At 38.6% G+C, this 14802-nt stretch overlaps 1 protein-coding gene across 2 annotated transcripts in view; it reads left to right on the forward strand.

Moving 5' to 3' along the window:
- Plppr1 (phospholipid phosphatase related 1) overlaps positions 1-14802 on the forward strand; it is a 113069-nt gene that overhangs the window by 60085 nt on the left and 38182 nt on the right. For both annotated transcript variants that reach the window (XM_042696279.1, XM_042696271.1), the window contains exon 3: positions 6477-6665. In XM_042696279.1, coding sequence (XP_042552213.1) covers positions 6477-6665 — 189 coding nt within the window. The remainder of the gene's footprint in view (positions 1-6476; positions 6666-14802) is intronic.

The raw sequence follows: 14802 nt of genomic DNA on the forward strand, positions 1-14802 counted from the left end.
ATAGATAGATAGATAGATAGATAGATAGTTCAGATCCCAGGTCTGAGCTTTTTTGTGAGCTTAGATAGCATTCTCTTTATTAGATGAAGATTGCTTATTACAACTTACAGAGCATCATAGACAAGAACTTTAAACTTATGTAGTTGGTTATGTAGCCAATGAGTGAGAGCCTTATCAACATTCCTTTTGCCTTACTTTAATTTGGGGAGGAGGGTTTTGTCAGTCATGGAGCTTGAACTCTGGGCCTGGGTGCTTCAGCTCAAGGTGAGCGCTCTACCACTTGAGCCACAGCACCACTTCCGGTTTTCTAATGGTTTATTGGAGATAAGAGTCTCACAGACTTTTCTGTCTGGGCTGGCTTTGAACCTCAGATGTCAGCCTCCTGAGTAGCTAGGATGACAAGCATGAGCCACCGGCACCTGGCTTGCCTTAAGATCGTTTATCACCATAGAAAGCCACATTAAGTCAAAAGACCACACCTTGAAAAAAAAAAACTGTAAGTAGTTGTACAGATAGTTTTAATTCAACATGTTGGTTTATGAATACAATGAATCTTAACAGTTTTTGAAACAACTGAATATTTCCAATGTCTGCATGAAGTAGGCAGAGAGTATTAATTGAATATATGCAGTCTCACTTCATGGTTGCCTCTGAACATTTCCAGTTGTTCTTAAAGAAGGAAGAATGAATTTTAATATGCACTTTAGGTTCCTCAGTTTTCCCAAGAGGATAACTTTCTTAACCATTGCTTAATGACCTTCTAATTTAGAGAGCTAAGTTTACATTTAACTAGCCAGGAGTTTGGTAGACGATAGTCTAGTTCACTCTTGTCCAATACTTTTGAGACCAGAGAAACTACAGCTAGAGGAGAGTTCTGAAAAACACATCATTCATCCCCACTTCACAAACGTGTTAGGAGTTGTATGTTATGAGTTGGGTGCTTCTCTTAGTACCAGATACATACTTCTCATTTAATCCTCCTGACAAATGACAGAGTAGAATAACTGGCTATGTTACAAATGAAGAAACCAAGACACAAAGATTTATGTCACATACCTAATGAGCAGCAGAGCTGTTTTTTCAGGGATGACAGGCTAGTCTACACTCTTAAGTTTTTGCTCTGCTGTCATTCTCGTTTGACCTAGATCGAATCAGAATGCCCACCATTTCCATTTTATCTCACACAGTTGTTTTAGTGACTTTTGCCAATATTACATGTGTGTCTGTCAGAACTTTTTGAATGCTAGGCAGGATCTCTATAGCTAAACTATCTCTAGTCCACATTAAATATTATTGAATGGGTTTGAGATCTCATGTAAAGAATAACACCATCACACTTACCATAAGCCAGTACTTACTGGTTCATATCCCTCATGAGAATGCCAAGGAAAAACTTCCTTGTGACCTTCCTGGTGACAGTATCAGAAGCCTTGTACTCATCCTTACCTACCAATTTGTTTTTTTTTTATCTTATAGATGCTGTGATATGATCCACATTTGTGTATCATATTGACTGTTAGATGATTTACACTGAAGTATAATTCTTGTTTCTATTTTATGTCAGCCTACTAATTTCCTTTCCTATTCTCTTCCAACTTCTTGCTGATGCTGGCTTGCTTTATTTGGTGACAGTTGATATAGCTCTGTGTGGAACAAAGTGAGAATATGCAAATATGCCTCCTTGCATCTTTATGAGACAGTTATTATCCCCCTTTATACAGAGGAAGGAACTGACCCTCAAAGGCATTTAAATGAAATATCCAAGTATGTTCCACATAGTTTAGCATTTAATAGTGTGCTGACCCACTTATAATGTGATTTCCCCAGGGCACATAAATTTTTGTGGAGAGATATATTTAATAATCCCAGGTTCATCCCCATGAATTTTGTGACTTCATACAATTCAAGAAACTTCTCTGTACTTTTTTTTCTTATCTGTGAAGTGTACATGATAATATACCTATCCTATAGGATGAGAGTTAATTTTTAAGCTAGTATGGCAGTATATGCTTATAAGCTCAGCTACTTAAGCTGAAGCAGGTATGCTTGTACCCAGGAATACTGGGCCAGCATAAGGAAAATTCTGGCTCAAACAACACAAAAGAGCTAATTTATGTAAAGTACTTAGAATATTTTTCAGGGTGCACACCTAGTATATATATACCATCTCCTTTTCCTTATCTTCCTCCCTGTCTCCCTCTGCCTTCTTAGCTCATACCTCTGTTGTTTTCAACCCTCCAGCCTTTCTCAAAGGGTCACACTAACTCTAAGGGACCCCAGCAAAGTCGCAAAAGGGCTCTCTGTACATTTTTTCACTTTTCCCTCCAACCTGCTCCGTTGGTTTCTACTTCTGAATCCTAGTTGGCTGATTCCCACCTCACTTCTGTGTGCAGCCACTGATACTGGAGTCTACGATACTCTTCCTCCATTCTCCTGGAAAGGCAGAAGCAGTGTTTTTCCCTAGAATCCTCCCTCAAATCCTGGGTAGGCATCAAAATCAGTGCTAACCACCTAAGCCAGGATGCACTGTTTCTTCATTGCCTTGTTCTATGGAACAGAGAATCTTCATGGGGCTGAGCCAAGACATCTTGAACAGATACATTACAGTCCTCTCCCTCCCTTTGCACCTGCCTCTCCCCCCAGGTTACAGGAATCTTTTCCTCTAATCTCCTTCTGCCAAACCCTTCCCTACGGGTTCATGAGCCATCTCCATGAATCCCACTTGGGTCAGCTGACACCTCTGACAGATCAAACTCTACTCCTAGCTTTTTCTCTAGTCCATGCACTCTTTAAATCATTAGACCATTTGTATAGGCAAGGCTGCATTGTACATATACCACAGAATTGAGGAAAATAAGGGAAGGGGCGGACCAAAAGGGAAAGAAAATATTGAATGGATGACACCGATCAAAGTGCATTGTATACATAACCCACTTCTTAAATGGCAAACTAATTTTAGTGCATCACCTGAAAATCAAGAAGAGTGAAGGAAGGGGTGGGGTGAGAGAAGTGGGTAAGAATGAATACTGCACTCAGCTCTGGACCACAGATACAGTTGGCATCTCCTTTCTGAATCCTTGGGGCAAGATCCACACTTAATGCATTGTCTTGTATTGGATTGTCCTGGGGAAGTGAGAGCTATGGAGAGTCCCTGCACCTTGCTTTTCTCCCACAGTCATAATTGCCTCAGCACACAGACACCCGCAACCCTAGTTCTCAGCCCCATGCAGCCTTACCATCTGCTCCTATGACAGCAACATGCTGGCCTCCCTCCATGCATTCCTAAATGAGGTTATGAAGGAACCAGAGATGGGAAGAATGCCAGCTGGCACCAGGAACACAAACCCAGACAGAGACGAATCGTGACCCAGGACAGAGAGTTTTCAGATGGATAACTGTGTGTGGTATCATTGGTGCAATGGACACACCTCTGTTCATGCTCACAAGAGGGAAATCCATGTATTTTGTTTCTCTTCTTCCACCAATGACACCAGCCTCTTTTTATATAAAGATGTAGCTTTAGTTTTCTACAAGTAGTTAACCAATTTTGCCAGCACCATTTACTGAAGAGGCTGTCTTTCTTCCATTCTATTTTTTTAGCTCCCTTATCGAAGATTAGATGGCTATAGGTCTGTAGGTTCATTTCTAGGTTTTCAATTCTATTCCATTGGTCCTGAGGTCTGTTCTTGTGCCTCTAATGTATTTATAATGTACTATGTGATTATTTTTTTTCTTTGTGTGTTCCTCCCCCATGGTATAACCCCTGTTTTCACTGTATTTGATGTTGGTGCCCTGCATCTTGTATATACACTTCTCTAATTTGGGAGGGGACGGGGAAAAACAAATGCTTAAATAGGGATACAGAATGACCCATTGTAACAATGAGATGTATAAGACACTATGTTGAAAATGAACTTTACAACTTTGGCAGGGGTGGGGGGGAGAGGTTATTGTGGAGGTGGGAGGGAAGGGATGGTAGGGGGAAAACAAAGGAGAGCGCAACAATGCTCCATAGGAAATGTACTCATTACCTTGCTCATATAACTGTAACCCCTCTGTACAATATTTTTACAATAAAAAAGTAACAAAAAATCACCAAAAAATATTCAATTAGAAAAGAAGATTCGAAATTAAGACCTGAGTTATTCTGCTTTTGCCTCTTTGCATCTCTGAATGATATTGAGATGTTCCCAGGAGTTTGCAAATTGCTTGAAAATGACAGAATAGGGGTTCATGGCTGCTCAGGAGAAGAACAAGCCAAGGAAAATCGCCTTAGGTTGATGCATCAGTCCTGGGCCTAAGCTGTCCTCTATCACGCTGAGATTTCCTGGGTGTTGTTGTTGTTGTATTAATGTACAGTGTGCATTTGTTCCTTTTTCTCTGCTGCTTCTGGGATTAAGTCATTCAAGATTTGTTCTATGGATTTCAAATTTAAGTAGAGGATGTTGTCTCTGGGTTGTCATTGTTAAAAGTACTGCTGAGATTGATGTAGTTTATGTTAAGACATCTATCTCTGTGTTTAAGTTCCTATTCCTTACTTTTATTGTGGAATTATGTTTCCACACTCACTTCCCTCACTTTTACTATTCTTTTTAAACGGAAGTTACACGGGTGCTCAGTAAGATGGAATGAGTTCCTCTACTAGCTAGATGCTAGTCTTGCTTGTGGTTTCTTTGTATCCGAAATGCCTCTCCTCCCAGGTCCTGCCTGTTTTCTAGGCAGTTGTCTCCGACCAGCTGATGAAGTGAAGATAGAACTGTGCTTCTAGCCACATGGAGGAGATGCACACAGAAATCTCACGTCCATCCTGTGCAGGGTTCAGAGACCATCTCAGAGGCAGAGTCCCCAAAATGCTGAAATCCTAGAAACATCGTATGTCTAAAGCACTCAAGGCAGCTGGCTACGTTTCATTCCATGAGGCCAACTTAGTTGAAGCTGTTAGGCACAAAACTCCTTAGTTTTGACTTTGTAAGCTAGTTGGAGGTACAGGAAGAACTTTGGAGCACCTGTCTCTCAGTCTTGTAAGAATCATAATTATCCCTCATTCTTCCCTGCTGCAATCGTTTAAAAAAAAATCTTGAAACAGCAGAGATAGTTGCCATGATGTTTGCTGATTTGTACATGGTACCAATAAGCAAGATCTGGAGAAATAATATGTGAGAGTCTAGAGATTATTAGATGGTCACAAGTTGTGATAGAAAAGCCACTGGGGAATTCACTGGATATAATATGTGGGGAATAAGAAGGGAAGGGGGCTCAGTGGTAGAGCGCTTGCCTTGCATGCATGAGGCCCTGGGTTCCATTCCTCAGCACCACATAAGCAAAAAAGAAAAAAGCCGGAAGTCATGCTGTGGCTCAAGTGGTAGAGTGCTAGCCTTGAGCTGAAGAGCTGAGGCCCAGAGTTCAGGCCCCACGACGGACCCCCTCCAAAAAAAAAAAATTAAAAAAAAATAAGAAGAGTAATCCATTTAGAGACAGAAACAAGTCATATAAACAGGAAGTGAAGGGGAGTATGGTTTGTGTTTTACCTGAGTAAGAGACTTCTATATCAAAGAGTTAGGAGTTTGTACTGAGCACATTAAAAGGAGGAAATGTAAAAGGTTTCTGAATCAAAAAAAGGAAGTCGCTGGCAATGATGGCCAATGGGGATAATGCAGGAGGATCATGAGTGAGTTTGCTGGGTACACTTTCAGACCAGGTGCTGGTGGCTCACGCCTATAATTCTAGCTACTCAGGAGGCTGAGATCTGAGGATTACAGTTCAAAGCCAGCCTGGTAGGAAAGTTCATAAAACTTATCTCCAATTAATCCCACACACACAAAGTGGAAGTGGAGCTGTAGCTCTAAGTGGTAGTGTACTATCTCCTTGGACACAAAAACTCAGGGACAGTGTCCAGACTCTGAGTTCAAGTCCCATGACTGAATAATAAAAACAAACAATAAAGGAGGAAGGAGTCATAAAAGAATAAAAAGAGAGGGAAAATGGAAAGGGTGAGGCACGTTCTTAATTCAAATGACTCTTTAGGAAAATGACGCTCTTACTTACGGTAAGGTAGAATCACAGAGATATCTGCCCTGAAATGGAAGATGTGCTGGCCCCAAAAGTACGGGCAGGTTGCTCAGGATGTGTTTTCCAGTTCTCCCCTATGTCTTGTATAGAAATGTTGCCTTGGTTTCTATGCATCCTCTGACAGTGTGGCAGCAGACCCTGGGTCTCTCTACAAGCCTTGCTGTGATCTGCCTTTCAGATGGGAGCTGCATATTATTTGCTGGAAGTTTTCTATAACAGATGTTACCAGGCAGACAAGCAAGCACGCACTCCCAGCGCCTAGAGTATGCTGAGCCAGGCACACAGGCACACAGGCACACATGCACTTGCCAATACTAACACCAGGAGATGGAGGGAGTGTGCTCTGAGGGGCGAGCGTTGTTCCCCAGCCCTGCTAACGTCTCTGTGTGGCCATGCTGTATTTTCAGCTTGTCATCATGGCTGGGACAGTGCTACTTGCCTACTACTTCGAATGCACGGACACTTTTCAGGTGCATATCCAAGGATTCTTCTGTCAGGATGGAGACTTAATGAAGCCTTATCCAGGGACGGAGGAAGAAAGCTTCATCACCCCTCTGGTGCTCTATTGTGTGCTGGCTGCCACCCCAACTGCTATTGTAAGTACAGAAAGAGACTTCCTGCTTTATTGTCAGGTACCAGAGCCTATTTCCTGTTCTGCTTTTTCTCCGTTTTGCTCTCTTCTTGGACAACCCACCAGCAATCTGATCAATGGGATTCTATTTTAGACAAGCAGAGTAAATAGAGCTCTGCATAAAAACTCATTGAAACAGGTCTTGCGTTTTGTAAGTTTTTCTTTTATTTTTAGCATCTGGATTTAAAATATGTCTATATTTATATAGTTTAAATAGATAGGCATATATATTTATGCATATATTTATATATTAAATATAATACGTAGTATATTTTAACTAGTATATAATTAAATATATGCTTATATATAAATATATATGTATGTTTTTAAAAAGCAAGAGTGTCATAATTCAATAGGAATGATTAGATAAAGCATTAAGTACAGCTGCTATGCTCCTAAAAAAAAAAACAAAAATAAAACAAAACTGGAGATTGGTTGCATTCAGACAGTTTTGACAGTGAGTGTAGGCTTAGCATAAAGACTGGATCACGGTGGAATAAACTCCCCTTGGCTGGTATCTCTTACAGTTCTGATTGGCTTTCCAGAGAGACCAGCGGTGAAGGAAATCTCTCCACCCCAAGCTTGCTGTTATTTAACAATAGTTGTCATTCTTGATGATTTTGACTCTGTCCACATTCTATTACATTCAACTCAATTGCAACCTTTCCTTCATTTGTTTCATTTTATCTCATGAAGCAAAAAGGAAAAAAATGGCCAATCCTCTGGGAAATATCTAAGGGTTTTAACCCTTAGATATATTTATTTTGAAAATGATATTTCATGGAAATCTTAAAGTAAATATTTCTATATCTACACATGTTACTAGGATGTATTCATTACAATGAAGTCTTAGTTTCCATTCTGTCCTTTTTTCCAACCCTTACTCACCTCCCTTTTTCTATATCCTTTACTTTCTTTATAGGAATCTAAATACTGACTTGAATGCTAAGGAATGTACTGATACTTCAGACATTCAGTTCCAATGTGTTTTTCAGTTTTCCTGGCTCTAGGGAAGAAATATAATTTTAAGAAGTGATGCAAACATATATACATAGCTTTTGACCTTTTCTACTTGTCCTACACATGTACTAGTTATTGCAAATAAGGGAAGCCATGGGACCTATGTTTGTTTGGGCCTGGCTTACTTCACTTAATAAGATTTTTTCCAAGTCTTTCCACTTCCTAACAAATGGGGTGATGTCATAGAGTATTTTAACTTATTTGTATCATTTATTCCAGGCTTGATACTGTTCCCCTTGAAATAATAAGACTATGCTGTAGATACCAAGGACAGCAATGATAAGCCGAACCATGATATTTCAGAGTGGTTAACTATACAAGCTTTACAGTCCAGTATACCTACGTTTACATCCTGGCTGTGTGACATTGGGCAGATCACCTCCCATACTTTGTATGGGGGGATAATTGTTGTGAGACTTAGAAATGCATTTGTAGAACATCTTCTCCAGGCTACACTTAAATACTATCTTTACCCTTGATTCACATTCCAGAATGACATTAATTGAGATGCAGATCCAGTGCTCCAAAGGGGGAATATACACAAAATATTAAGAATCTTCAGTTCCTATCTAGCTGTTGATCATGAAACCCTGCTTCAACTTTACAATTCCTGCTTCTCTGGGTGAAAACTATGACCAATAATACTAACAAGACTCCAGGCATGTGTTTAGGATTAGCCCATCAATGACAGTGGTAAAACAAACATCTTATAATTTATATATATTCTACACAGTCTTTGACTGATACTCACAACAGCCAAATGAAATTGAAAAGGGACATTCCAAAGAAAAAGCGTGCGGTCTTTGTTTTTTAGTTGAGAATATTGAGGCTCGACTAGGTCAGATAATCTGGTGAAGGTTCCTAGCAGTTCCATGCACAGTTGGACAAAGAGCCATCCATTTGGTTCCATGCCTATTTCCCTCCTAGCAAAAGCATATTTCTAGGAACCAGGGCTGATCATGGCAGAGAGTGGTGCTGTGGCCTTGAAACCCTGCTAATGAAATTTCATCTTCCCTCAAGGCCTATAGATAAGTGAGCTGCAACAGGACATGAAGCAGAATTCTTCTAATATTCAGGGAAATATCCTGGCAGCAAGGAGTTATGTTTATTTCTACCCCATCACACCAAGGTATAGCTTATTCAAGAGCAGCCTTTATTGAGCCAGTAGATCACAGATCCCCAGGCCCTTCCTCAGCACACACTCCTATTTCAAAGCATGAACCCTTTTCTGTTCTTACCATGCAGCTTCCCCAGGCTCTCTCTCCCTGGAGAGGCTGCTTCTGGTAATTGTGTGATTTCTTGTAGGGTGTATTCCCTTCATAGGTTCAATTTCCTCATCTTTCCATCAAAGAAAAGGTAAGGCTAAATGATTTTCAACATCTTTCCAGTTCTCAGATTCCATGGGAAGGAAAAGAAAGAGGAAAAAAAAAAAAAAGAACATTCTGATTGCAAGTCTTTACACGTGGATTCCCAACTCCCAAGTCACAGTTTTCTGTCTGGGGGGTTAATTTTGTTCTTCCATCCTGAGCCGAGGGTTCCACAGAACTATACAGCTGCTTGTTTGTTTGTGTTTTCCCTCCTGAAACTGTTATCCATTTTCTCTAGAGTATGATGAATGCAGGCCTCCTTGTAGGTGGTTGTGTGGTCCTAACTAATGATAAATTTGTAACTCAACTTGGATTTGCCCTTGACTTTCTATGCCTCTTCCAGCATGTTGGCAAAGGAAGAAGCGGCAGTCTGGATTGCTATGTAAGCATCAACATCCCCATCACAGCTGCCGAGATGCACAAGACAGGCACAAGGGGAAAGACACTGCTGTTTGACCTGTCGTTTCCTATTTCTCCTTTTGTGCTTTTCTGTCACAAAATATCAGCGTCATATTTAGATAAAGCCACATGGGGTAAACTGTACAGGGCCAGTGCCACTAGTGTCCTAGATCTGTAGGGAAAGTTAGCACGTGATATATCATGTCCTGAACTGTTCATCCAAAAGTAGGAACCTCCATACTTCAGTGAAATCTGGACAGCACACTCTGACCACCTGAAAATTATGGAGAACTACTACCTTAGGCCGTCAGAACAAACTAGCACATTCAGAGTTAAAGGACCAAACTGTACTTGGATAAGAGGATTTACTCAGTGGACAATCTGATTTACCCTGATTTTATCTCAGTCCCAGAGCCATGAGGCATGAAAAAATAGCTATTAAACCTTTTTCTTGGCCTCCAAATGAAGTGACAGGGGAGTATTTAGTGTTGAAGCAGCAGAACATTTGACTCCTAGCCCAAGAGAATTGAAATAGCTCACAGATTTCATGCCAGTGTGCATAAAGGCATATGCAAAACACATCTGCAATTTCCTAGGAAGAGACAAACACAATTTGATAGAAAGGCCTGATTTGAAGGAAGTTTTGGAATCATCATTGAGAAGTGTCTAAGCACTAAACTTATAGCAAATATAAAAGCACACTGCAGATCACAAAATGAACTCAATAATGCAAATCTGTTGGCTGGCAGACAAGGGCTGCAGCTGTTGGAGGAAAGGAGACATTGTAAGGCCATGTATTCTCTCATAGTTTGCTCCTGAACAAGCTCATCATTGAAACGCCTTTTAACATTTTGTAGTTTACATCCTTTTCCTTTTTGTATGTTAATCACATGACTACTTTAAAAAAATTACTATGACTACATTTCCTTTTTATTTACAATTCACATTTTCTTCTAGAAAAGACATATAGATATGCTACTGTAGTTTATAGATTTAAGCAAAACAAACTGAAACTCTATTCAAAATCATTTAGAGGGGCTGGGAAGGTGGCTCAGTGGTAGAGCGCTTGCCTTGCATGCATGAGGCCCAGGGTTAGATTCCTCAGTACCACATAAGCAAAAAGGAAAAAAAAAGCCAGAAGTGGCACTGTGGCTCAAGTGGTAGAGCGCTAGCCTTGAGCTGAAGAACTGAGGGACAGTGCCCAGATCCAGAGTTCAGGCCCCACGACCGGATCCCCCCCCAAAAATCATTTAGATATTGTTTTTGCCTGCCACAATGTCACAGAGACATATTTTCCATCTTCAAGGTGTTCTACATAATATTTGGTGACCAGACATTTGTGTTAAGGAGCTAGATAATTTGCTTCTTGAAAAAAAATTATTTTTCTGTAAATATATGATGGTCAATTTACTGGAGATTACAGTAATTTTTACTGTTTCCTGAAAGACATAGTCTAGATAATTTTTTTTACATTCCTATTTCTCTTGTACTCATGTTCCAGAAAAATGAATAAATAAGAGACAAGAGAGAATACTATGTTTTAGAAATAAATATACAATACCAGTTTGGTGCCATGCCTTATATCAAGTATCACATAAGGACCACTTTCTGAGAAGGTGAATTTGTCTTTCATAGTAACTGATAGGAAGGACCCAGGATTATACCAGATACTGAATGATGTGATATTCAAAATGCCATTATAGTGTCTACTATTAAAGTTATGAATTTTAAAAGGTACCACCAGACTCAACTCAGCTCCAAGCTTCAGACATGCAGTATAAATCTGATCTCTTGTCTGCACCATCATCAGGCCAATTTCAGTGGTTCAGGACCTGGATTGAGCAACAGGCAGGACAGACTTCAGCTGCACACCAGAGGCACACCAGTTGTAATGGGGCTGGACTTCAAACACTGTCTAACACTTCTAGATGGACTGACTGGATGGAGTAATCCAGTCACTGAAGACTATAATAGCTACTTGTTTCTTTAAATGGACAGACAGTTGACACATGGCCAAAAGGAACAAAACAATCAGGGAAACAAGATGTCACTAACGAGACAAAAATCAAGTGCCTGTGAATGATGCTAAAGAAATGAAAAGGTATGAATTGCCTGAGAAACAATCATAAGATCTTTTTTGAGGAAAACAGTCAGTGATTAGAACATGAAATTCAATAGTAAAGACATGAAATTTGATAGTAAAAATTCAAATCTCGGTCCTTGCGATGAAAATGAATGAAATGGAAAAAATAACAGCATTAATAACAATTCATCAAAAAGAACACAGAGTTTGTGAATGCAAAGGCATGTGTGAAAATATACAGTCATGAGAAGAAAGAATGGCTAGAAATGTGAAAAGCCTGTAGGATCTATGGAGTATGTCAAAAGAACAAATTTTGAAGTCTTAACTACTTGGAGAAGGAGAAGAAAAAGAAAATAATAGAAAGTTTATTTAAAGATATGATAACTGAACAATTTCTAAGGCTAGAAAAAGTGGTAAAATACCCATCTATAGAACTCCAAAAGTTACTAATCAGATGCAATTAAAATAGGATTACCCAAAGACATATTACAGTCACCCTGTTCTCAAACTTAAAAACACAGACTATCTGATAGAAAAAAAAATTTTGGTCAGTCGTGGTGCTTGAACTCTGGGTCTGGTTGCTGTCCCTGAGCTCTTCAGCTCAAGGCTGTGTTCTACCACTTGAGCCACAGCAACAGTTCCAGTTCTCTGGTGGCTTATTGGAAACAAGAGTCTCATGGACTTCCTGCCTAGGCTGGCTTTGAACCACAATCCTCAGATCTCAGCCTCCTGAGTAGCTAGGATTACAGGCATGAACCACCAGTGCCCGGCTCTGATAGGATTTTTTTGTGTGTGAAAATACTGTACAGAGGGGTTACATTTACATGGGCAAGATCATGAGTACATTTCTTATCAAGCCTTAGTCATATAATATTCATACAAAACTCATCTCATAGTAAGTACACACATACACGGGAATGGAGATATAGATCAATATTCCATGCAAATGAAAACCAAAAGGAAGTTGAAGTACAGGTTGCATATTTCTTATTCAAAGTACCAGTGAACAGAAACATTTCAGATGTGCCATATTTGGGGGTTATGGAATATTTGCATAAACTGTGTCTGCAAACCTAAAATTCTCCAAAATCTCAAGTTTTTGAGCACTAACACTTAAAAAGCTTCATAGTTTAGAGCATTTCAAATTTATTAGTTTTTAAATTTGAGAAGTGAGTTTGTAACTCTACTTATTCATAAAAGTCTGTATGTCAAAATTCATAAAAGGAGACAAAGAAAACCATTACATAATGGTAAAGGGGGAAGCTCAGCAAGAAGATATAACTATTGTAAATACCAAACGTTGACGCAACTAAGTCTACAGGGCAAATATTAAGAGAGCTGAAGTGAGATATAAATTGCAATGTAATCATTTCAGCATCCTACTTTTAGCAATGATAGATATTCTAATAAGAAATCAAGAAGGAACATCAGATTTAAAACTCCATTCTAAACCAGATACATATAGTAGACAGTCAAGGTTTTCTGATCACCATAGAATATCTGTTCAATATAAAGAATGTATTTTTGGTTTGTTTGTTTGTTTGTTTTTGTCGGTGGTGGGGCTTGAACTCTGGGCCTGAGTGCTGTCCCTCAGCCCTTCAGCTCAAGGCTAGTGCTCTACCACTTGAGCTACAGCACCACTTCTGGTTTTCTGGTAATTTATTGGAGATAAGAGTTTCACAGACTTTCCTGCCCAGGCTGGCTTTGAACCGGGATCCTCAGATATCAGCCTCCTGAATAACTAGGATTATAGGTGTGAGCCACCAGCGACCAGCTTTAAAGAATATATTTTTATCACTATAGAATATATATTCTTCTGTAATTTATGCAAACATTTGCAAGGTTAGAATGTGTCTGACCACAAATAATTCATAGCAACTTTAAGAAGATTGAAATCATGTCAAGTATTTTTGTGAGCATAGTGGTATAAATCTATAAATCAATAGCATGAAGAACTTCACAAAATTCACAAATACATAGAAATTAAGCAACAAGCTCAAGAACAACCAATGGATCTGTGAGGATACTAACAGAGAAATTTACAATTTTTTTGAGGCAAACAATAATAAAGAAAAAATGATACCATAGCAACAAAAGCAGCAAAAGCAACTCCAGTAGTAAATTTTATGGCTAAAAACATCTACTTTATCTAGATAGAGAGAAAACAACATAATGTTCACATCAAGGAACAACAATAACAACAAAAGAAAAGCCCAAACATATTAAAGAGAAAGATACATAAATGTAAGAAAGAAATAAATGGAACATAAACTAGTAAACAAAAGGAAGATGTCATGTGTATGTGACCATCACATTGAACACCTTTTACAATTAGTATATACTGATTAAAAAAGAAGTCATCATGAATTTTAAATGAAGCTTACTAAATGAAGTATATGTTATGATAATATAGATTAAGTAACCCCTCTGTACAACATTTTTACAATAAAAACATACAAAAAACAATTAAAATTCTAAAAATCTAAAAAAAAATTAAATAATGAAAGCATCTACACAAGAGACAAAGCAATCACAAAAGATATGGGCAAATGACACTAAACTGAAAGACATCTCTTGTTCATAGGCTTTAAGAATTTTTTTATTGTTATTGTAGAGTTGCTATGCAGAGGGGCTACAGGTACATGAATCAGGTAAGAGTAATGGGTACAAGAAATTTATGTGTTTCATATGTCCATATTACTAAAATCAATGTTCAGATTCAGTGTAATCCCTATCAATATAACAATGACATTCTTCAGAGAAATAGAAACAAATCTTAAAATACATCCAAGACCACAAAAATTCTCTAATGGTAAAAGACAACATGAGTGAAAAGAACAAAGCCAGAGACATCATACTACCTGATGTCACAGTATTAGACAAAGTTAAAGTAGCCAGAGCAGCATAGCACTTGCACAAAAACAAATATCTAGACCAATGGAAAAAAAGATTTAAAAAAAAGCATAATCAAAAGTGGGGAAAACAGTGTGCTTTTGTATAGTATTAGGAATGTAATATACTACTGGATATGTAAATATGTGTGATCATTATGGAAAAAATATGGAGCTTTCTGAAAAAAAAATAAAAATAGAACTATCATAATATTTAGCAATTTCAATTTGGGGTATGTAATCAAAAGAAATGAAATTAGTATAGTAAAAAAGAGGCAGCGAATGAATCTTCTTTAAGATGCTTATTACCAATTAACCAGTAAAGAAAAAGCCAGAACTGGA

This window comes from Dipodomys spectabilis, unplaced genomic scaffold, assembly GCF_019054845.1.
Source record: "Dipodomys spectabilis isolate Male_0828 unplaced genomic scaffold, ASM1905484v1 ptg000006l, whole genome shotgun sequence".
In the NCBI taxonomy this organism is placed as follows: Eukaryota; Metazoa; Chordata; class Mammalia; order Rodentia; family Heteromyidae; genus Dipodomys; species Dipodomys spectabilis.